The sequence below is a fragment of the Stylophora pistillata genome, chromosome 4, assembly GCF_964205215.1.
Source record: "Stylophora pistillata chromosome 4, jaStyPist1.2, whole genome shotgun sequence".
In the NCBI taxonomy this organism is placed as follows: Eukaryota; Metazoa; Cnidaria; class Anthozoa; order Scleractinia; family Pocilloporidae; genus Stylophora; species Stylophora pistillata.
In genome coordinates this window covers 3,633,750-3,657,629 of record NC_142522.1, presented here as the reverse complement: position 1 = coordinate 3,657,629, position 23,880 = coordinate 3,633,750, and the positions used below count along the sequence as shown (strand labels likewise).

The following is a 23,880-nucleotide window of genomic DNA, read 5'->3' as shown; positions in this document are numbered from 1 at the left end:
TATTTGGTAACTTTGAGATCAAATATCTCCCCTTGCCAGAAAGCTACAACACTAATTTGAACGGCTCTTTCTAGTCCATTATTTCCTTTCTGAAAATCATTAAAAAAATCTTTGCCACTGCCATATTTTTGTCTGGAATGGCTTTTGAAATCTGCAACTGTAAAAGCTTATCTCAGCTACACCTGTCACGCAATTCTAGCTGTAGGCAGTTATTTAGGTAAGTATACCATCATTTTATAGCTCGTTAAACAAGATCAATCAAGGAAGCTAAGAAATGTAAGCAACTTTCCATATTCTCGGTAGAAATTGGAAATATCACTTTTAAAGAGAGGCATGTAGGCGAAATATTGATGGGAGAATCGTAGCGTTTCTCCCTTACTTTTGTCGTTTATTTAGGAGATTTGATAAAATATGGCTTTCTTGAGGCAAAAAACATTTATTAGTCTTTGATTTGACTGTTTATCATCACAGTTTACAATCAAGGGATTGTAACAGGAGAGGAGATTTTAAAATCACATGCCGCGTGCTTGTTGACATACAAGTTCCCGAGTACAACAACTTCGGCTTTTACCGATACAGTGGATGACGAGAAACTCTGCTCTCTCGCTTGAAAGGAGATATAGATAGCTCTATCAAGTTCATAAATTGCATTATTTCTCCAGAAAATAAGACTGGTAAGTGTTGTTGTTGCCACTTACCGCCATAATGGACCATAACGAAATTTCCACGCAGAAATGGTATTTATAGCGTGACCTCGTGACCCTTTCATAATTATCAAGCCCTTTTTCAAGGTAATACCACCAGAATGTTTTAAGAACCTTTATCAGTACAACTGCCTGGTTTTTGCAAGCAAATTTCATCTGCATCTGTCATTATTCTCCCTGAAAGTTATAGCCTTTCCTGCCTTAATGTGAAAGCCAAACGTTACATTGCACTCTTGGGGGTTTCGTTGCCCAGCGACGGGCTCAGGCGTCCTGGTCTCGTTTAAAACATTTCTGTAAGCAGCAAATGTGCCAGCATAATACACTTCCGCTGCCTTTTTTATCACCACAATTCAACAAATATTTTTTTTTCGGAAACTTTTGTAAATGGTAAACTAGTCTCGTTACATGTACGAGTACGTGATGTATTTGAGGGTTATAGATGTTATCGTGACCCCACAGAGGGCCCATACAAGAAGCGTGTCTGGTTGTTTGTTCGAAATATAAAGAAAAGTATGGGAAAATATTGAAGAGTCGTAATATCGTAAACTTATATCTAGGAATGTCTGTGTTAAGGCTCAAAGTAAATGTAAACCTACCTCACTTGCCGTGTATTGTCGTTTCTGTGGTTCTAAATGGCGAATTTAAGCGATTTGGTAGATTTTGCGTTGACTGTTACTTTCGAAGCCGATTTTCACCCAGAAATTAGAATCGCCCGGTTTCCAAATCGAACACCAGATAAACCAAAAGGTTGATGCTTCTTCTCGTGTCATTCAATCGAAGATCCATTCAAAATCCAAGCGCTAACCGCCGAAAAACTTTCGAGAAATGAAGCTTTCCAAGCGATCGGCATCCGCGGCACAGATTTGGTGTGCCAGGGAGTAACCGTCACGCTGTTTGCTCCACGCTGATTGGATGATGGTAAACAATGCCCTGTTTCAAATGCTTCATGTGAGAGGGCAGTCAGGGGCATATTCGCGCCGGCGATTCATCTACTGACTAGCCTGGTGTGAGGTTTATGGCGCGTGGCGGAAACCCTACACGACCTCAAACCTCTTTGTTCGCGTAAGCCGTCTTGGAGAAAGTTAATTTACCCTGTGATGTTTTGTAACCTTCAATTGTCATTTTCCTTAACGCATAAAACATCGCCAGTTTAACCCTTCCTTCTCTTTACCGTTCAGCTCAATCCGTTATTCGAAAATAATCACAAGTATCCTCTCAGAGCTCATTGGATTACGCTTTGAATACGGGATATTCGATTGAATGACACAAGAAGAAGCGTCAACCTTTTTGTTTATCTGGTGTTCGATTTTGAAGCCGGGCGATTCTAATTTCTGGGTGAAAATCGGCTTCGAAAGCGGAGAGGTCGAAAATGAGCTTTCCACCCTTGTCTCCTTCTTATACAGTAAAGTAACAGTCAACGCAAAATCTACCAAATCGCTCAAACTCGCCATTTAGAACCACAGAAACGACAATACACGGCAAGTGAGGTAGGTTTACATTTATTTTGAGCCTTAACATAGACATTCCTCGATATAAGTTTACGATATTATGACTCTTCAATATTCTCCCATACATTTCTTTATATTTCGAAGAAACGACCAGACACGCCGCTTGTGTGGGCCCCCTGTGGTGATTCCAAACACAACCATACACGTTTATGTACCTTCTGAAAAATGTCACACACGTACAACACCTTAAGAACACCTTGCGTCGTCTTGGGGAAACCTAAACACAGGCAGCCCAAGCTCACTAATAGAAAAGCGGACGTGACTCTTACCGTGTTGCGCAACGTTTTATATTTATAAAGGTTTGTATGGGATGTTATCGGTTTGCCTTAAAAGAGAGAAAAAAAATGTCTTGTTTTGAAATAGAATGGGCTTACCTTATTGCTTTGTTGTTTTCTTTGTTGATTCCGAGCGTCTCAGGCCATTTTGAAGCGTTTTCGGCGAGTTAGCGCTATGTTGGTGTTCAGCAGTTGAACACCAACATAGAATATAAATATAAAACGTTGCGCAACACGGTAAGAGTCACGTCCGCTTTCTAGTAGTGAGGTTGGGCCGCCTGTGACCTAAATGCTTGCTTCACACTATGCGTACAGCTCGAAAATAGATATTTAGATAGGTAAGATTTACCATACTTGTAAAAACTCCTTGATGAAGTCTGCTATTGTCAGACGAAACGTGTAGGAGATTACATAAAGTGTGCTCACTAATTTATCATTCAAAAAAGGGTTTCGATTAAGCAAAAAACAAAACAAAACAAAATAAAACTGTCATCTTGCTCCTAAGCCGGGTGGAGTCAAGGGCTGCTATGCATTAGTGTGTCAAGTTCAGCCATCCGCACAAACAGTGACCAAACATACCATGACCAGCGTACAGGCATTGAATAATTTGTCGCACGAGAATAGAGGCTTGAGAATGTGGCGTGCTTATGATATTGGAGGTGGAAAGTTTTATAGCGCAGACCAGCTGGCACGGTTTGGAACAACCCAGGGCCCCACCAGGCTCGTCACAATGGAAACCTTCAGCAACCCAAACGTAGAAGCAGGTAGTTAGCTGCATCCTGCGCAGATGTCCTGAACCTGGGCCATCACGAGAACTACCCAATCTGTCACAGGCAGAAGAAGAAAACTAGATAATTTCTTGTCAAGAGGAAGGGTGTATCAAGGTGTTTCATTAGTTCGCTGCCCTTCAAAAGCACCTTGACATCGGCAAACACTTGGTGAAGCTGACAAAAGAATCCGCCTACGACACGATCAAGAGAAAATGGATGGAGACTGTCCATTCCGTAGTTGTTGGCTACGTTCAGGGTCAGACCTCACCCAAAGACCAGGACGAACAATCCTAGGTGGACTTCGGATGGGCCCTTCGGAAAACACGGAAAGTAGTTAACTTCTGTCAGAAAGCAAATAATTTTCTCGTAGACGTATTCTGGACAAGGGAGGAAACTGTTAAGAAGGCAGCAGCTTCAGATGTGGCTTCCCAAATGAAGAGTTTAAGAGACGACACTGGCCAGAAAATGTTCTCCAGGACTGAGTGGTTGACAGAGCAGCAGATTGGTCGATACTCCAGCCGACTATCTGCCCTAACCAGAACTGGTTTACTACAGAGGTCCCCTGCTGCAAGCATGACGGAGGACGAAGAGGATGATGCGGATAATTTAGCCTCAGATATTCAGTCGTAGGTAAAAATCTCAAGGACGAACAGAATCTAACACCGGACAATCTTCATGAGCAATTTACCGTCTTAAAGAAATGTCGCGGAAAGTTTGAGTACCTTGTTTATGAGATGCTTTTCATAAAGAAAAAGAGACCGACTCTTAACACTCAAAAAGACTCCATACCAGCGAAACTTTGTAATTAATAATGTTCATTCTTTTTGTTTATTTTCACCTCATTAATATGTATTTTCACACTTTCTTCTTATTTAACGTCATGTTTTAATATCGCTAATTTTTATTCTGAAGTGTTTTTCTAAACCTTTCGTTATTAGATGTCGAAAATGATCAAACAAGGCAGCAGATAAGGTGGGGCCTTGAACTTTAGATTATTTATTTGTCCAGGCTCTTTCAGTTGCCAGCTGCCGGAGGTAAATTTTTTATCAATAGCGCATTGTAATCCGTTGTTTAATTTGCGAGCAAAAAGAGCTCAGCTAATCGTGAGAATTTACAGCCATCGTTCAGTTTACAGTTAGCCCTATTCAGACTCTCTATGAGTCCGCATGTGATTCAATTTTCGTAACTTTTTAGTATATGTGAAGAGGCAAAATTAATCGAAGGCCGCAGGGTAGGGCACAGCTACCATTGCGTTACTAAAAATACAGACCTTTGCCTCTCGCTTCTCGCTCAAATTTATTGTCATGCTTCCGAAAACAACTGGATATTTTTTCGAATTTTTTTCATTACCCAACTTGAATGGAAACTTGCGCAGAGCTACCGATCAAAATATCGGGGCCTAATTCTTTAAGTCACGTAGCTAAGATCGAGGACGAGAGAGATGCTTATTTTATTCATGTAGTTACAGCATGTTTTTAAAAAAAATGCAGATTTTTTTTTATCAACAGACAAGCCAATAGCAAAGAGATCTGCAGAATTTTCGAAAGTTGTTCCTTGGTAGACAGCGTGAACAACGCGCGTGAATAAGTTCATGTCTCCATGAAACGTTTCCAAGTCACGCCACAGATTTCTAGTTCGGCCAAGTTCTGCATGAAAATGTTCGATAGTAGTAAGTGACAACTATAACACCATTCTAGTTTTATTTTCTGGAATAATAGCGCAGTTTGTTGATTTAACATAGCTACTGAAATTTCCTTTCAAGCGAGAAGGCAGAGCTTCTCGTCTGTACTGCAAACGGAAACTTGTATGTCAAGAAGAATGCGGCATGTGACTTTAAAATATCCTCTCCTGTTACAATCTCTTGATTATAAACTGTGATGATAAACAATCAAATCAAAGTCTAACAAAATGTTTTTTGCCGTAAGAAAGCCATATTTGCCTATTTTTATCAAATCTCCTAAATAAACGACAAAAGGGAGAAACGCTACGATTCCCCCGTCAATATTTCGCCCACATGCCTCTCTTTAAACGTGATATTTCCAATTTCTACCGAGAATCTGGAAAGTTGCTTACATTTCTTAGCTTCCTTGATTAATTATCTTGTTTAATGAGCTGTAAAATGATGGTATACTTACCTAAATAACTGCCTACAGCTAGAATTGCGTGACAGGTGTAGTTGAGAGAAGCTTTCACAGTTGCGGATTTCAAAAGGCATTCCAGGCAAAAATATGGCAGTGCCGAAAGATTTTTTTAATGATTTTCAGAAATGAAATAATGGACTAGAAAGGGCCGTTCAAGTTAGTGTTGTAGCTTTCTGGCAAGGGGAGATACTTGATCTCAAAGTTACCAAATGTTTAAGTGAATCGAAAAGTGAGTTTGACTAATGGTCGTGGGTCGTGGGTCGTGGAGATGGCATGTATCACGACTGCCTAGTGCTCTCGTGGGCAAGCTCTTAATTCACTATAGTCCGCTCTTAGTACGACAAATCAAAACGGATTTCTCTTACCGAGCTTGGTAATCTCTAAACTCTACATAATTACAGTTTTTACCTGTCACCTAATCTAGTCGTGTTGACTTTATAATCTGACAGTGAAATGCTCAGAAATATCCTGCTAGCGAACATTTGATAAGAAAAATTATCATGAGGTATTGTTTATTCAACTCATTTATTTGCAATGACAAGGCGGGGAGTGAAAACGATACTTAACTTAAAAAGTTCCAGGATTGAGCGAACTAGCAAATAAGTGAAAAAAATAATAAATGAATAAATCAATCATTCAACGAACAAATTAATTAACGTCCAATATGGCTTCCTCGTGATATTAAGAGCAAACTAAATCAGATATGGTTTCTTGATTCTCGTTTTTATGGCAGACCCTGTCTAAATCGACGGAAGCTCTTGTCGCAAATCTTGCAGATTGTCGCGATGCAAAATTTGAGCATCTTTTCTTTCACTATTAGATAGAGGGTTATCGTAATTTTTTGGTGATTTAATTAAATCTGAGAAGAACGGAAGCAGCTTTGGATCCCCGCCAGACAAACCGATCCGTACTTATTTATTTGCTTCTCATGCAATTAGTTTTTACAGGTAATAACAAACTATAATAGTAATAATAATAATAATAATGATAACAATAAACTTTCAAAACGGTAAGAGTAAGCAATACAATAAAAATCTCGGCAGCTAAACTGTAATCATGGCTCGAACCTTGTCATGATTTAGAGGAAGGGAACATGAGATCGACAGTCACAATCGCAAAGAATACTTGTGTTCGAAAATCAATAATATGCACTCACTGAACTGTGCCGTCAATATCAAGATAAACATTTATTTCAGTTGTTCAGACTGACGCATACTTGGAAAGTCTTTTCAATTTTTTAAGATGTAAATCAGCAATTTCAAATGGGAATAGTCCTTATCATTTTGCTTTCTTGGCTTGGTATTTAAAAGAACCTTCTTTGATATGAAAGGATGAAGAGAGCAGCTGCACAAATGTTATTTGAACCTTTGTCGTTATTGGGTTGGGTAATATTTACTCTTTTTTCACATATAATTGTCAGAGTCGACCTTTTTGACAGCGTTGTGTTTGACAGTTTTGTCGCATTTTAATTTCTGAAGACTTTCATAACCAACGCTAGGCTTCAAAGGTTTACCTTGACTTGTAGCTATGGCAATCACGCAAAGAAGTTGGCCGCGAACTGCTATAATTAACCATCTGAGTGTATATTATTTGAAGATTACATGACTTTATCAGCTGAGTAAAGGCTGATAGTTTCGAAAGAAACTGTTTGGAGCTGCGTCGGTGGGAGTAACGAAATAATTTGGATATATCAACAAAGTTGAAATGGTAAATTGGCCACCGCAATAATTACAAAAGCTGAATTTTCGAGCATTAGCCCTTCGACCATCATATCGCGCGGTGGCCTCATGATTAGTGCGCTCGACTCCGGATCGAGTGGTCCGGGTTCGAGTCCCGGCCGTGACATTGTGTTGTGTTCTTAGGCAAGACACTTTACTCTCACAGTGCCTCTCTTCACCCAGGTGTATAAATGGGTACCGGCAATTTAATGTTGGGGGTAACCCTGAGATGGACTGGCATCCCATCCAGGGGGGAGTAGAAATACTCCTAGTCGCTTCATGCTACAGAAACCGGAGTTAAGCACCGGCCTAATGGGCCACTAGGCTCGTAACAGACTTTACCTACCATAACATCACTACAAGTAAACACTTTGCTTTTAAGGTTGAGAGTTGTGTAACGTCGCTTTGAAGTTTTCTCTCAGATAACCAGTGTTTTAAATCCGTCTTTCAAACATTGTAATTTTACTTTTCTTTCAATTGAATTTATTGGTATTCTGTCAGGCCGTTAACATTACTAGAAAAGTATTTTTGCTGAGTATACGCTCTGTGTTTCTCGAAAACAGAGAGCTTCAGTTTCAAAAGTTATGAACTCTTTTAATCAATTTCCACAAGACTGCCATTGGCTTGCCCTCTTACACTGCTCTCCTTTTCTTTCCTCGATGCTCCTGCTTTAGATCTATGAGTACTGTCAAAACCAATTGGATGTACCCGATTAGATGAAACAATGTGATCCCTTAAAACGGGAATGCAGCGTATTGTTCGCAATAGTGCGAGGCGAAAGCTCCCGCTTCTCCCTACGTAAATACAGGGATTCATCGATGAACTTAAGAACAAGAGAGTAAACGCCCAGTCAAACCTCATCTTGTCAACAATTTTCATCCAGTCAAAAACGATATCAGGGAAGAAACATATCAACGAGGCACTTACGAGGATTGCTGAAGTTTTGGCCGCACTATTTTCGCTCTTGATCTTAGTAGCAGCTTTGTGGTTGAAGGAGACGGATTGCACTTGAGACGAAATCTTGCGCACCTGCTTGCGAGCTACCCAGAAGATATAGGCATAAGTGAAGATAAATAAAGCGAACATGAAAGTATGGACGTGAGGGGTTACTTTTCGTCCACTGTCGGTGGTAAAAAAGTAGGCAAGAATAATGGAACAACCCCAAATACCACCAAGGATGCTTGCATACAACCTTGTGCGATGATGAGACATTGTGTAGGAGAACGGGTTGAGTAACACAGCCATTCTGTTTATTGTGATTCCGGTGAGGCTATTGAAGGACGCATGAACACCGATGAAAGCTGTCAATTCGAAGGCGTATTTAAACCCAGCGCCGGTCTCTGTGCCCAGAATGACAATGTACATCGGTTGGGCTACCAGGCATACGATCAAATCAGCTATGGATAAACTTGCCATGAGTAAATTGAGTTCGTCGCGCATTTGGCGATTTTTCAAAACGACGAATACTACTAGAAAATTGACGATAGCTCCGATAAAGCATAGAACGCCGTTTACTGCCATCAGAAGATGGACTTTGATGGCGACCATGTTGTGTTGCTTGTTTTCCGCACAACTGTTTCCGACTGTTTCTCAATTAAGATTGGCAACGAAAGCATTGGTGGATTTTCAAATGAGGTTGTTTGTGCGTGCGAGTAATAGAGCAAATAGAGAGGAATTTAATTAAAATTTTTACTTGTTATGTCTATTTGCACATCAGTACTTGATTAAACCGATCCAAGTAACTATCTTCATCGCAAATTATAGCTCATCACTTGTCTCCAGGTTTTAAGTCTTATCATGTCTGAAAGGTAAAAATGCTTTTTAACATTTTATCCTCATTCCCTAAAAAAAGGTTTTGCTCTAAAAACTACCTCATTAAAATTTCTTTCACAACATTCCCATTTAATTTCCTCTATGAAAAGTTAATTCACATTGTTTCTGCGTGGTGTTTGCACAAACCGCAAAGCTCATGTCTTGTGTTTGAGGAAGATTGCGTGCAGGCGTTTAAGGCAACCTGTCCTCTTGGCATCTTAGCACTGAATTTGCATTCTGCAGGTGCTAAGCCATAGTTGTGCCTTATGCCCATTGACTAAAGGAAACGTTCATGGCAAAAATAAGGAATAAGAGTGAATCAAAATCAAAATGCCATTTCATTTTATATATATATATATATATATATATATATATGATATAATTTTTTTTTTTTTATAAAATGGGTAAAGCCACTTACTGAAAACAAAGACTCACATTGTTAATATACTTGTCGTGATCTGAAGCGTTCCTCGACATTTGTCACTTAGGAACAATTAGAATATTTTGTAAGGGCTAAGATGATGGCGACAGTTTTTTTAACGCTGTCTGGGCCACAAGAGCTTTAAAAATGGCAACGTTAACAAGGCCAATGACAAGCTTACAAGACATTATGCGAAGAAAAAATCTCCATGGTAACGTTCACAGTTTCCTACGATTAGGACTGTATCTCGTGTTTGAAAAAAAAAAAGAAAGAAAGAAAAAAAAAAAGAAGCAAAAAAAAAAAAAAAAAAAGAAAGAAAGAAGCAAGGGAAGCTGAAAGGATGCCTACTGACAGCTCTGGATAAGAGTTCTTCGAATCGATGTTCGACGAATCATTCTTTTTATCTCAATACATGATATTTTTCTCTAGATATCATTAGTGAACGACACCTAGATTGATTTGAAAGCTCGCTGCTTTTTGTGACTGAACTGATTTGATCGTCTTCGATTTTCGCTCGAATAATCTCTACCGAATGCTGAGTTTTTCGGCATTGATTTTTGTCCATTTTATCGCTTAATTAAAGTGTTTGATTTTGTTGAATAGAAAATGGAAATTAGATTAGCTGAATCACTACTAGGAGGGGAGGCATTGGGGGGTTTTGAACATTATAGGCCGTCGTTCTCTCTTTTTTGAAGGTAGTCGTACAACCACAAATTTGTCTCTCGTAACACTTTTAAGTACCACTGAATCAGGGAAGTAACCATTTTAACCACCTTTAGTCGAGATTTTTCATCGTTGTTAACCCCCTCAGTATCTAATTAATCAAGGAATATTTTTGTTTATTCCTTCCCATCTTTCCAAACTAATATTTAGTCGTCTTTTCTTCTGCGGTTGAGATAATTCGCATGTCAGGGTAACAACTTTTCATAGCGCTCCCTTAAAGCACTGCAATGTCATGCAATATCAAGTCTATGTAATCTGATTAATGCTGCCCTCTCGATGTACCGGTGATTCAAATTTTAATTCTATATTTGAAAATACTGATGGGTAGATCTTTGATTGTCACGACTTGTAATTTACGATACATGAACTACCAAAAAAATGTTAATAACCTCGCTTTCACATATCTCTGATTGTCAAAGGTTTTTGCCCACTTGATGTTATCACTTCTATTTGAGACACTAGACAGATTAACGAAAGCCCCTAAGAAGGAGCTTCAATTTACGTATTAATATGCAGATTGATATATTCTAGATTTTGCTTGCGTCACTGTGCTACAGTTGAAGTCGATACAAAGGAATTTTCCAAACGCACACATTATCAAGGAATCGAAGGAAAAAATTCTTGAAAACAAAGCTCGAAACTAAAAAAAAAGATTATTTTGATTGCCATGATAATTGGTTTACGGTGCAGAACTCGTCACAGTTATTGTAAATATTTACGCTTTCCATAAATCTTTGACCGTACGTACATGAATGTTGCTCAACTCAAGAAATTATACCTATTTGAGACACAGGGCAGTTTGATAAGCGAGATCTATACTACCTTTGACTTCAATGCAGGCAGTTTCAGTTTTTTCAACTGTGCCTTGAATGGAGATCAAAGACAATTTTCTTGTGGTTCAGGCTATACAATATATAAGACAATACGTATGATGCACGATTCTCGCAGTAGAGAGCGCTATTTATGCAATAGCGAAAATCAGACCTGAAAAAAATCAGGCCTGTACGGGATTCGAACCACTGACCTCCGCGATACTAGTGCAGCGCTTTACCAATTGAGCTAACAAGCCAACTGGGAACAGGCCGTTAAGTTGATTCGTAATAAACCCGTGATGATAAATCAGATACAATGTATATATGAAGTTCATATATTTTGAACTGCGGTATTAAATACGCATGATGCACGATCCACGATACGTATGATGTACAGGATTCGAACCACGAGGTCAGTGGTTCGAATCCCGTACAGGCCTGATTTTTTTCAGGTCTGATTTTCGCTATTGCATAAATAGCGTTCTCTACTGCGAGGATCGTGCATCATACGTATTTAATACCGCAGTTCTAAATATATGAACTTCATATATACATATAAGACAATATATGAGAGAACGGAATTAGTTTTTCTCACTGGCAGTTTAGAATTGAAATCATAAATCTTATTGACCAGTGATTTTGTCCATCGCCACTAATTCACATTTATAATTTCTTTGTTTTGGTCTCTAACTGAAAGGATGCAAGAGAAGAACGCTGAATGCTTCATGGGAATTAACGCATGGCTAGAAATAGAGAATTACGTGTCTATGACGTAGGACAGAAAGATAATGGCTATAACAGAAATGTTCCAAACTTTTGTCCTATCGCTACATAAGTGAGTCTCAAAAGTAGTTTCTTCTCTAACAGTGTTAAGAGTAATCTCTCTTTTTTCTGTACATCTTAGTACAATTGTCGTTCGACATCCTCTTTAAGCAAATTAAGCGGAACTATGGCAAGAGCTGAATTCTCCCAACCCACGGAAATGGAAAGGAAAAATAGATGAATAACGCTGAGGGAAAAATAGAAATCATTGTTGGAGAGAGTTTAAAAGTTAAATTCCACAAACATTCAGCAACACATTTTGCTTAGTTTTGAGCCATCAGGAGCTGAAGATAAATTGCAATGGAACAGAACTTATTGAAGACTGAGATATGATGGTCAATTTCTACACAAAGGCGGGACGAGATGTGCAGTTTTGGTTTTGTTGATCATGATGGTTAAAGTTGCTTTTGAGTTACAAGATGGTGTATATCAGTGATCTATCGCAGAATTTGGATAGAGAAAAGAAGATAATTAAAATATCGATAAGCTACACCAAACTTACCAAATTGTTTGCAGGAATCTGTCCCTTTTGTAATGCAGTTTACAAATTAGATTTGTTTTAAAATGTAATTATTTAGTTCTGCTAAAATGAGCAATAAGTATCGTGGACGTTAATTTTTTAGGTTATGATACAGGAGTTATACATTTTCCATTCCCCGGTCCCTCCTTTTTGATGTGTTTATTTGTTTTCGCATAATGTCATTTACACGGGGCAGTCTTTACTAAGGCTTTTTATATGTCAAATAATGTCGTTTATGATCATCAGTCTGATACCGATCTCGACTTATTTGTTGCAGTTGGTGTGCGTCTTTTTTGTCCTGGCAATGATCCTTTTCAATAAAACTCTCAGTAAACCTCTTGAACTCTTCGAAGTTTTAGGAGAAGGTTTCGCCGACGACCAACTTGAACCAAACATAGCAGCACAGATTAACACAATAGAAGTCTGAAGTAAAAGGGAAGTGAAAAAACTGAAAGAAATCTGCAATTTGGGTCACTATAGCAAATCATCAAACGGTTGTGTAAAGGGATGGTCTAATTGTTATGGTTATATGGTTATACAGAAGCGGTTTGTCACAAGTCCAGCTACCAGTGCCTCAGTAGTATCCCGAGGTGGAAATTTCCAAAGTGTATGGAAATATATGACTTTGTAGAAGTAACGCTAAACGGTGTAACGCAGCAATACAGACGAACCAAAAATTGTATCTGCGTATGAAGACCTCAACAGATTCGAAACAACAATAACTGAGTTTGTACATAAGAAGTCTGAACTGATTTACTTGTGTACGTAAAGAGAAACGTTAAGAATGCTATGATATAGCTAATACTTATATATCGTATTAGTTTATCTGTTTTTGTATTAACATCTCGATTACCTGATTACTGTTCTTTTCTATAGTAATCATCATTGCCATAATTTGTTATGCTTTAGTAAAAAAATTTATTATAATAAAAATATTGCTTAAGCTACTTCTTCAGACGGCACTTCTTTGTAAACTTCTCCCAGGACAAAGCATCTCACTTCTTTTTAATTTTTAATTTCAATTTTAATTTAAAAAAATTTATTCGGTTTGGCTTCTAAAAAAAAAACAGAAAAAAAAGAAGAAACTGAACACACAACAGTAGCACTTAGTACGATATTACAAAAACCCAAAAGGGTACGTGCGAACGGGACGCGAGGTCCCCTGCGAAGCACTCCCCTATATTAAAAAGTAAATAAATAAATGAATAAATTAATAAATTAATAAAAAAGACAGTTTTGTGAAAAAAGGAAATACAATAGTTAGCGATGGCAGGGGCAGGTTCTGATCAAGGTACAGGTGTAACCTTCATCAAAAGAGGTCGGAAGTAAGTACATAAGATGAGATACAACATTTGTAACTTCATGTAACGATATTCGAAGGCACTGGTAAGGGGGGGTTTTGGTTTTCAAGTTTTTCATTTTTGTCGCTGACTTCAGAGAGTATTATACCGTGGTATTCTCCTAATCATACACAGGGGCTTTTGTATGTTATTTCAGTCAGACAACGAGTGCATCTAATTGTAGTGGTTTTTCAAACGTTAGCATATTAAATATGCGCATTATTTTTTTTGTAAGAAATAATCTTGACGATCTCACGCACAGCTTGCCGAATGTACAACTCTGATCTAAGCTTCTTGTTCATTTGCTCTCTACCTTCCTCCTACCCTACCATTTTTCTGTGCAATGATTAATTATTTAACTAGCAATTAGTCAAACTACCAATGAATTACTTTGAGAGATCTAACGAGTAGAATGCTCTTGTGGTTTAAGTGTGATCGGACTGCGTATAAGCAAACTAAGTCTCCTTACACACACCTTGGAGGCGATTCCGCTTCATTTCAATAATAACAAACATCTGATTTAATGATCGCGATTTTATTGAAAAGGGAACGCAAAGTAATTAAAACTACACTGGGAGAAGGAAAATGTTGTAAAAAAACATTTATGATAAAATAATTTTAAAAAAAATTGTCTCTTTTCTTTAACAAGGAACAAAAATATTGTGCAATTTCATTTTTTCCACGTGAGGTCAGACAAAGACAAGATGCAACGGAAATAGAAATATCCAATCACTGTAAGAGTTTTCTAAAGCGCCCCAGCTGTAATATGACACATTATTGGCCAGCGATCGGCATGAAATATTCAAACAGGTGATTGTGTTAAAAATTGCCTCAAGTAATTCGTTTGCGCGCAGATATAAAAGATGATTGTCGTCAGGGAATATTCTAAGAGAACCGAGAAGAGGAGCTGGCTGATTACCCCATCAAAGCTGTCCTGTGAAAAGCGACAACATGGGATTCCCTTTGGGTTTAAAGGTAAGCTTCCAAAATCTCTCCTTCTTACTCAGTTAAATAGGATAAGGGTTCAAACCCGATTTAAAGGGATGTAAACTCACTGTCATTTTTTTTCTGCAGTAGCGTCAGTTGTTGCCACTGATTACGTCTGAGGGCCATGTCTCATAACTTTGATTGGAAAATAGGCTCCTAACATTTCAGGAAAATCATTTCATGAGCAGCTGTGTATTTCAATCTGTTTACGCGGGAACTGAGTGAAACAAATAATTTTACCTTTTTTTATTATAGTCAGTCTTGATGCTCGTTGTTGCTGCGTTTAATGCAAACCAGGCCCTTGGAAAACCGCACAATCAACAACAGTTGGATGGCGGAACAGACTACGGTTTCCCAGACGCAAACATCGCGCGGAACCAATTCGTGAAGAAATCTGTTGTCACACAAAATGTAACTAGTAAAGGGGGGTACCTGAAAGAGTACTGCTCTTTACCCAAAGAAGGAGGCCTTCAAAACCAGTCGCGACAGTCATCTTGTGAGGCTGGATGGTACCCCTGCTTTGGGCTTGCTGAAATGGTTTGCAAGACACACAGCCTGGCTTGTCTTACTGGCTTGAAAAAGTATGGCTTTCCTAAGTGTGCTCCGATGTATACGTGGACGACGATTGATTTGGGCTTCAAAAGAACAACAGTGAGAAGAACTGCAGCCTGCCGCTGTGCATAAGATAGCAAAGTGAATCAAAGGTGGTCAACTTAAAATAACGCTTGTTAATTCATATGATTCCTATTTACAAATGATTTAAGCGAATTTAACGGTTCTGTATCGCCATTAAATATTCATATTACAATAATTGTATATCTATAAGTGAAATTTACAAACGGAAATAAAGTGTGAACACCATTAAAAGAGGCTTCAGACTCGTCTTAGTAGCATAGAGCCACAAAATTCCTTTTTTAAGGCTCTTCCTTGCCGAGTTGAGTTTCTTGTTCTAGAGACGTTCACGTAATGTTGTTTTATAACCTACTCGCCACTATTTCATTCTCAAGAATGAAAGTAATAGGGATCTAAAAAAATCAGAGTCCGAGTTAAATTCTTGCATGCTTGTAAAACACGCATAGATAAAATTCTTGTTTCCTAAAAAAACCTTCCCATTTCACGGTACTTTCAGTGGGTTAAGCTCCAGCTGGATGGACCACAAGGCTCAAGTGTACACTTCCCCGTTTCCTTTTTAGGATAATGTAGTAGAATACTGTTTTTTTTCGCTTCCTCAAAGCAAAGATCAAGTTTCTAGCTAGTAGAAGCAGGACATCTGGAACCGATGAGAATTTATATAGTTTGATTGGCTGGGTGACTTTGACGATGATCAGGTCTGCTTGTAAATAGCAACAAGGAGAAGGAGGGATCTTTCAGAAATCTCCTGGACTGCGTAAATGTTAGTTTAATTGCAAAATGCATCTAGGAATTAGACTGAGAAAAACAAATCGTACATACTGCTTGCCCTGGCACAAGTACAGCATGCGCTGTTAAGGAGAAAATCATGAAATTAGGGAAAGAAGTGTTGACTATTTTCATGTCGTGCTTACTCTCAAGGTACCGTGACGTAGGATCTTGTTATCATGATAGTCATTATTATTATGATTATAATTGTTATTATTGTAACTGTTATTGGTTGCGATGATTCTTTTAGAAAATATTAATATTACGTATCTAAATCATTTAAATAAAACCTGGAAATCTTCATCATAACCACTTAATTTGGCCATGTATGGGCAAAATATCGATCAGAAAACCTTTTTATTACATCCATATTCTCTCTCGTGAATTGAAGGTATTTTCAATGAATGAAAATACGACATCTTCGTTGAGGTTATTTGTTTAATCCATTTTATCTTTAGTATTGGCATACACTGTAAATAAAACGGTTTATTGGGTAGACTTAGTGTTCGTACGCATATTTATATTTATAATAAAGTTAGAAAAAAATCCGTCAGTACAATGATTGCGTAATCATGATTGGAAATTAGCAAGCGTTTTTAATTTTAGTTGTTTTATTAACAATGTTTACATAGAGAGGTGCATTTATTATGGCAAATGTAGTTTCAGTTTAATGGGACTACCTTTCGTTAAAGATATTGCAGCAACAATTTTTTAAGCCTCCTTTTAATGTTTATTTACGAGAAAAAATGGTTTTCTCAACAACAAAATGTCGTTAATACATATTGTCAGAGTAATGAGGCAAGTCTATGTATCTTTAGGCTCATCGATCCTTCGAGATGCTGCCTGCTTAGCTAGACATCTTGATATAAAAATTTTGCATAAACTTAAACCATCAAGTACACTTTCCAACTGTTCTACATGAAATGTGCCTACATTGCATCCGCCAACTAGATAAAATGACATAGATTAGTGACGCTACTTCATTACATAAAATAAATCTTAAACTCGAAGTTTACCCGACGGAGACGACGGTAAAAGACACCCAAAAGTGACTAAAAGAAAGGCTTTTTTTCTCCTGGTGCAAGCAGTCAAAAGGGTTATGGAATCCTCTTTTAAAACTTTAAGGGCCGAATCTGTCGTGAGAATTTAGCAGCTTTTCTGACTAATTTTCGTCGCTTAAGACAAAGTATAACAAAATTGACGAATCTACGAATTTCGAATTGTGTGTTACATATACATGTAATAATTGAAGGAAAGCCACAACAAAAGTTATCAAAGCACATCCACCCTCCCTCCCCTCTTCTTGTTCTTGGACGTCTTCGATCGATATAAAGATCGCAAATCTTTGTCAATCATAAATCAAGTCTTCGAGATTTTAGATGTTAATTCCGAAGAGGTATGCTTAAATACTGAAAAAAAAAAGATGCAGTTCGCTTTGATTTTCAAGTTGAGTAATGTCATATTAAGTCATAGTGACACCCTTGACGTCGATATAAGGGGTTTCAACAAACGCACATTATCTGGGAAGACCTTCTTGTAGTCAAAGCCTCAGATTTGGGAGGAAGAATATAATTTTTATGACCGTACATGGATTTTCCTTAATTCGTTGAGACACTGAGCAAACTGATGAGCGGGATCGATATTACGTTTGACTTCAATAAAAGGGGATTCCTCAACCCAGCAGTGGATGGAAATCGAAGACAATATTCTTGTGGTCCAGGCCCTAAAATGTAAAATATAAGAAAAAACGGCACTGGTTTGCTCATTTAGAATTAAAATCATAAATCTTATTGACCAGTCGACTTTGTTTATCGCCGCAAATTCGCAAGTTATGATATCTTTGTTTTGATATCTAAATGAAAGGATGCAAGAGGAGAATGCTGAAGCCGCAGCTTCAGTTATCAATAAATTACCGCTGTAACACTATCGTATGATTATGCTTATTACGTGAAAATGACCAGAACTAGAAAAATAAATGTTTCTGACGATATAACTGGAACGCTAAGACAAAAACTTGTGTAGGAACTTGAAAAAAATGCTACAGAAAGATGGTGGCTGCAGCAGAAATTTGCCAAACTTCTGCTGTATCAATACATAAGAGAGCCTTGAAAAAAGTTTCTGAAGGTGTTGAGGATGGTCTCTCTTCTTTCTGTATGTCTTGGTATCAATTTTATTCGACATCTTTTTAAAGCAAATTAAACGGAACTATGGTAAAAGCTGAATTCTGCAACCGACGCTTATATTCCGATTTTTGGAAAGGAAATTTATAAATAGATTGATAGCACTAAGTTAAAAATAAAAATAATCGTTTGGAGGCTATAAAAGCTAACCTCCTCAAACATTTGGTAATATAATTTGCTGACTTTGCAGTCATCAGAAACTGAAAAACAATTGCAGTGGATCAGAACTTGTCGAAGAAATGGTCAATTTCCATACAAAGATAAGATTGTTAGAGATGAACGAGATGAGCAGTTTTGGCCTTGTTGATCATGGTGCTTTAAGTCATTGTTAAATAAAACGATGGTACATCAGTGAGTTTTTGCAAAATTTTGGTTACAGAAAAGCAGAAACATTACTTATGATAATAATGAGCAGCACCAAACCTGCTAAATCGTTTGTAATCAGTAAATTTTGTAATAAAGTTTACTAATTATTTTTCTTTCGTACTACTGCAAAGTTATCTTGTAGTTCACATTTAGCCTATGGTTCTGGTTTTGCTAAATCTGCTATCCTCTTATTTACACCTTTTACTGTTTCAAACCTTTGAATAAGGAGGCCGTGAGTAAAAGCATGAGCAGTCTTTACTACAGTTGGCTCTTATTGTGAGCAAGACTGTGGTTTACAATCAATCTAACGGCTTCACGTCTATTTTGTTGCAGTGGATGTGTGTCTTGTTTGTCTTAGCAATAAACTCAATAAACTCTCAGTAAACCTTTTGAACTCGAATTTCCAAGAGAGAGTTTCGCTGAGGACAAAACTAAACCAATCACGGCTTTGCCGAATAACACGACGAATATCCGAAGTAAGAGGAATGTGATAAAACTGAGAGATCTCTGCAGTCTCAGTGGTCAACAAACAGTTGTGTAAAGGGACGGTTTTTCTGCCGTGATTATCAAGAAGCAGTTTGCAACTTAGTCAGCTTCCATTATCTCAGTAATGTCCGTGAGTAAGGATATCCAAAATGTAAGCCAATTTATGACTTTGTGCTGGTCAATTTAAAAGGTAAAACGCAAAACGTCAGAAGAACCATGAATTGCCATTGCGCATGACACCTCAAGAGACGCAAGACCAGAATAAGCCTATAAAAATACTGTACTTACCTACTTGTGTACATACCAAGAGAACGCCAAGGATGTGCTTATCGTATTTGATTTTATTATTTGTATTATATTGACATAATCGTTATAATTCACACCTGTTCTTTTCGATTGTAATCGTCGTTATTGCCGTTGTTGCTATACTGGGCTATTGTCAGTATCATTGTTAATATTAATACCATTGTAGCTATTACTGTTATTATTATTATTTTGTGTTTGAAGTATCATTTGTTTAACATTTCTCGTAATAAGAAAATGCCTGAATCACTTAGACAGACACCACTTATTTATGCAATTTTTCTTTTTCTAAACTTTTCCCCGAAACAAAGCAATTTTTAAATAAGTCAGGGAACTCTTGTCAACGATACAGTGAGTTTATACTTGTGAGTTCAAATAACGATTTTAATTACTTAGCTTTTTGGTTTTTCATTTTTCGCTGTACATCTTAGAGGGATAATGTGGGGCAGCAACTCCATGTGTCTATTACACCATGGTATTCTCTAAACCATGTAGAGTGGCTTGTTTACGTTCTCCCAGTCAGACGACGGGAGCATGTGATTTTACTACTTAACAAATGGTAAACACCACAGCGTACACTATTGAGTTATGGATGCACGCGGGAGGTTGCTAAGCACGAAAGAAGCGTAAGAGTCGCTCGAGGCGATAGCCGAGAGCGACTCTAGCTTCTTGAGTGCTTAACAAACCTCCCAAGTGCATCCATAACTCAATAGTGTACGCTGTGGTGTTTACCATTTGTTTTATAACATAACATTGACACATTGTAGCTAAAGAGTTCCCTTTAATTTAACAAATCTTACGCGACCAGAAAAAAGAAGCGCGCGCGGAAAAACAGTCTTTGCATCTGCTCACGTCAGCAGCGTACACCCATGGGCAAATGGGGGTCGCTAAATTGACCAATCAGAGCGCGCGCTTTACTTTGGTTATGTTATAAATCAGCATGTTAAAACATGCTTACGTTTGTAAAAACATACTTGTCGATTACGCTCAAAGCTCGTCAAATGTACACCTCTGTGCTAAGCTTCATGTTCATTAACTCTCTGTAGCTTCCTCCCTCCCTAGCTTTTTAGTGCAATGATTGATTATCTAAAAATGAGTCTAACTGCCAATGAATTACTCTCTTGAGGTCAGTTTGGGCCAAATAAACTTTTGTCTATGCCATTTTCTGCGATGTGATCGGTCGAGCTGATTTTGCCGAGGGAGGAATGGGACTATGCTTTTTCGTAACAACCATGTTGTAATGCAAAAGGAACGGCAGGACAGAATTGACAAAAAATTTAAAAAAAGGCATCATTAACTTATTTAGTTCTATAATCTAATTCTCGACAGAAATTTTATCTCCATTCGCGCGCCCTGCTATGAGTTACACATACACGTGCCTTTGCTGGCACTTTTAGTCATCGACCTCGATTTATTTCAGTTGAGATGTCGAAAGAAATCTCTTGAAAGGTAGTTACCGATGAAATGACCTTTTTACTTCCATATCATCGGATATTTTGACAAGAATGTTAAAGGGAGTGTTTCCTATTTAAAAACAGTTCTGCGAAAATTTAAGGGAGCACGATTCCGCCAGCTTTAGCCGCCAGTTGTTTATTTCCTTGATTTTAAGGGCGCCCTCTAGCTTTTTTCACACAAGGACAGTCTTGTACATAATGACCTGTCGTCAAAAAATATCTTCTTGAGGTCGAAATAACTTTTTGTTGATCTAAGTTTTCCCGAACTCGAAGTAGTCATTAGCATGCCGAACCGACCCATTTGGGATGAATTTTCTCCAAAGTCCTAGTCGATACTATTTGAATTAAACCAAAAGCCCACTATTTGAAAAAAAGGTTTTGTCTATATCACTGGAGAGTCCTCTGTCGTAATGCTGACAAAAAGGTCCCAAGAAGGAGAACTGATTATCCATTGACTGAGAACAAAACCAAAATGATGTTTAGGAATAGAAAAGAAACAGCTGGCAGAAGCCATGACGCCATGGCAGCCTATAGGACAACAAGTCACTGTAACAATTACGGCCGTGCACTTGGACTTAACTATAGTGCACTTTACTTCTGTTTTGATTAACGTGAGGCAAATATATCGAGGTTTACTGTTAATCGTTTTTTCCAAGCAAAAATCGTACATATCTCAAATTTTCAATATAGCCGTGATAACATGTCTGTCCTCAACCTCTCCGAAAAGTCTTCACAGCTCGACTTAAATTATAACTTTTCCCACATATTTCAACGGACGCTATTCAAGCTGCTTTTGAGGCGAAGCTCTCTATGTGCTCTTTCAAGTGAACTGAGTCTCAAGGGACAAAAATATCAAAGACAAAAATGCAGGACTAAAATCTGGGGCTAGCCTAAGTTTCTAAAAATTGTACCGTGACGCCATGTTTCATGATGTCATGGTATAGACAAAACTGTTCATGCCCCGGACTGGAGATTTGACGATTAAATTGTTCTTATGGCTTAAATGCGATCGAGCACCGTATAAGCAGAATAACTTCTGAGTCTCCTTACTCACACCTTGGAGGCAAATGCTTCTTATTTCACCTAAATACTAACTACTGTTTAATTTAATGAACACAGCTTTACTGAAAAAAGAACAAAAACAAAAAAAACTACACTAGGAGAAGAAAAATGTTGTTATGGTAACATCAATGATTTAGAAATTAACAAATTTTTAAGTATTTTACAAACAACCACGTCTTGTAATTTCATTTTTTCCACGTGAGGTTAGACTCTAAAACAAGATGGAACGGAAATAGAAATTTCAATCTCTGTAAGAATTTTTTAAAGCGCCTCAGCTGTAAGATGACTCATTACTGGATAGCGATTTGCATTACGAATGTTCAAACAGGTGATTATGTTAAAAATAGGCCGTAAACACTTGCTCTCGCACAGATATAAAAGGTCATTGTCGTCAGGAAATATTTCAAGAGAAGCGAGGAAAGGAACTGGCTGATTACCTCGTCAAAGCTTTCCTGAGAAAAGTGACAACATGGGACTCACTTTGGGTTTAATGGTAAGCTCACAAAATTGCGCTACTTTTATTAAATAGCCTAAGGGCTCAAGCCAGATTCAAAAGGGTGTATACTCGCGCTGTCATTTTTTTATTCTATAGCGTCAGATTTTGCCACTGGTTTAGTTATCTTATCGCAAGGCCATATTTCACCAATTTGACATCGTCATATTCCGGGTGATTCATTTCATGAGCAGCTGTGTTTTTTTAATTTGTTGACGCGGAATTGAGTAGGACAAATCATTTTTCCCTTTCGTAACAGTCACTCTTGATCCTCGTTTTTGCTGTGTCTAATGCAAAGCAAGCCCTCGGAAAAACCCACAATCAACAAGAATTGGATGGCTACAGTTTCGCGGACGCAAACATTGTGCCCAACCAACACGTGGACAAAGCCGTTCCCAGACTAAATGGCAAGAGTATGCATGGGTACCTGAGACACCACTGCTCTCAGCCTGGAGAAGAAATCCTTCAAGACCAGACAGCAAATTCACCTTGTGAAGCTGGATCATATCCGTGCCATGGGTATATTGAACTTGTTTGCAAGAACTACAGCTTTGCTTGTCTTAGAAGCTTGAACAAGTATGGCTCTCGTATTGATATTAAGTGTGTTCCTCGCTTTGACTATGTAACAATTGATTTGGGCTCTGAAGGAGAGCGACGCGTTAAAAGAACCAGAGGCTGTGGCTGTGCATAATATTACAAAGCGAATCGAGAATGGAAAACTGAAAGTGACGTTTGTAATTCCTGAGTACATATGATTTAAGTAAATTAGTTTAAAATTTTTGTTCCACCATAAAATCTTCATTTTAAAATAGTTGTATATCTGTAATTGACAGGAAAATAAAGTGTGAACACCATCCAAAGAAGCTTGAGACTTGTCTTATTAGCATAGAACGGAGAAATTTCTTCTTATCTAATGCTATTCAATGCCAAGCTGACTTACATCTTCTCAAAACTTTCACCTGATATTTCGATATAAAATAACACGTTACTATTTCATACTCGAGAATGAAAGTCATTGGAGTCTGAAAATCAAAGAGTCTGGGTCAGTACTGTTGCATGCTGATGAAACATGGTCGAATTCCTGTTTCCTAAATAACGTTCCCCGCTTAGCTTCACGGTACATAAATTGGGTTAAGACTGGGTTAGGTTCCTGCTAAATGGGCCCCTAGTCTCAAGTGCACACTTCACGTTCTACCTTAAATTTGTTAGATAATCATGTAGAAGAGTTTGTTTTGCTTCCGCAAAGCAGTGACCAAGTTCCGAAATTCAAACAGATCAGCTTTACATATCCATGACACATGTAGAAAATGTGCTGTCACGGAAAGAAATCACAAAAATAGAGAAACAAATGATTGAATTCAAATTATTGAATTCCTGCCAAATTATTGAAATCCTACCAAGAAGTCATGTTTTAACAACAGGTTGGAAATATATTTTTTTTGTGATCGTGCTCTCCCAAGTGTACTGAATAGGATCTAATCATCATTTATTATTATTATTATTATTGTCATTATTATCATTTTTGCTATTAGTCACGATAATTATTTAAAAAAAAAATTTATTTCGTCTCTAAACAGTTTAGATA

General features: G+C 37.8%; 3 protein-coding genes across 3 annotated transcripts; 2 read left to right on the top strand and 1 right to left on the bottom strand.

Annotated features, from left to right (window-relative positions):
- Positions 1–6,289: 6,289 nt before the first annotated feature.
- Positions 6,290–8,851, bottom strand: LOC111341791 (neuromedin-U receptor 2-like). The gene has a single exon (XM_088759118.1). The coding sequence runs from the start codon at positions 8,662–8,664 to the stop codon at positions 7,711–7,713; it is 954 nt and encodes a 317-aa protein (XP_088615244.1). The 5' UTR covers positions 8,665–8,851; the 3' UTR covers positions 6,290–7,710.
- Positions 8,852–14,388: 5,537 nt separating this feature from the next.
- LOC111341805 (uncharacterized) lies at positions 14,389–15,420 on the top strand. Its single transcript, XM_022948822.2, has 2 exons — positions 14,389–14,541; positions 14,809–15,420. Exons 1-2 carry the CDS (start codon positions 14,518–14,520, stop codon positions 15,235–15,237), a joined length of 453 nt encoding a protein of 150 aa, XP_022804557.2. The 5' UTR covers positions 14,389–14,517; the 3' UTR covers positions 15,238–15,420.
- Positions 15,421–22,078: 6,658 nt separating this feature from the next.
- Positions 22,079–23,152, top strand: LOC111341788 (uncharacterized). The gene is made up of 2 exons (XM_022948798.2): positions 22,079–22,295; positions 22,555–23,152. Exons 1-2 carry the CDS (start codon positions 22,272–22,274, stop codon positions 22,984–22,986), a joined length of 456 nt encoding a protein of 151 aa, XP_022804533.1. The 5' UTR covers positions 22,079–22,271; the 3' UTR covers positions 22,987–23,152.
- Positions 23,153–23,880: the final 728 nt, after the last annotated feature.

Bases quoted from the DNA above. Each gene is read 5' to 3' on its own strand.
- LOC111341805 (XM_022948822.2), top strand. From the start codon at position 14,518: ATGGGATTCCCTTTGGGTTTAAAG. The intron at 14,542-14,808 runs GTAAGCTTCCAA...TTTTTATTATAG, and splicing joins GATTCCCTTTGGGTTTAAAG to TCAGTCTTGATGCTCGTTGT.
- LOC111341791 (XM_088759118.1), bottom strand. From the start codon at position 8,664: ATGGTCGCCATCAAAGTCCATCTTCTGATGGCAGTAAACGGCGTTCTA.
- LOC111341788 (XM_022948798.2), top strand. From the start codon at position 22,272: ATGGGACTCACTTTGGGTTTAATG. The intron at 22,296-22,554 runs GTAAGCTCACAA...CTTTCGTAACAG, and splicing joins GACTCACTTTGGGTTTAATG to TCACTCTTGATCCTCGTTTT.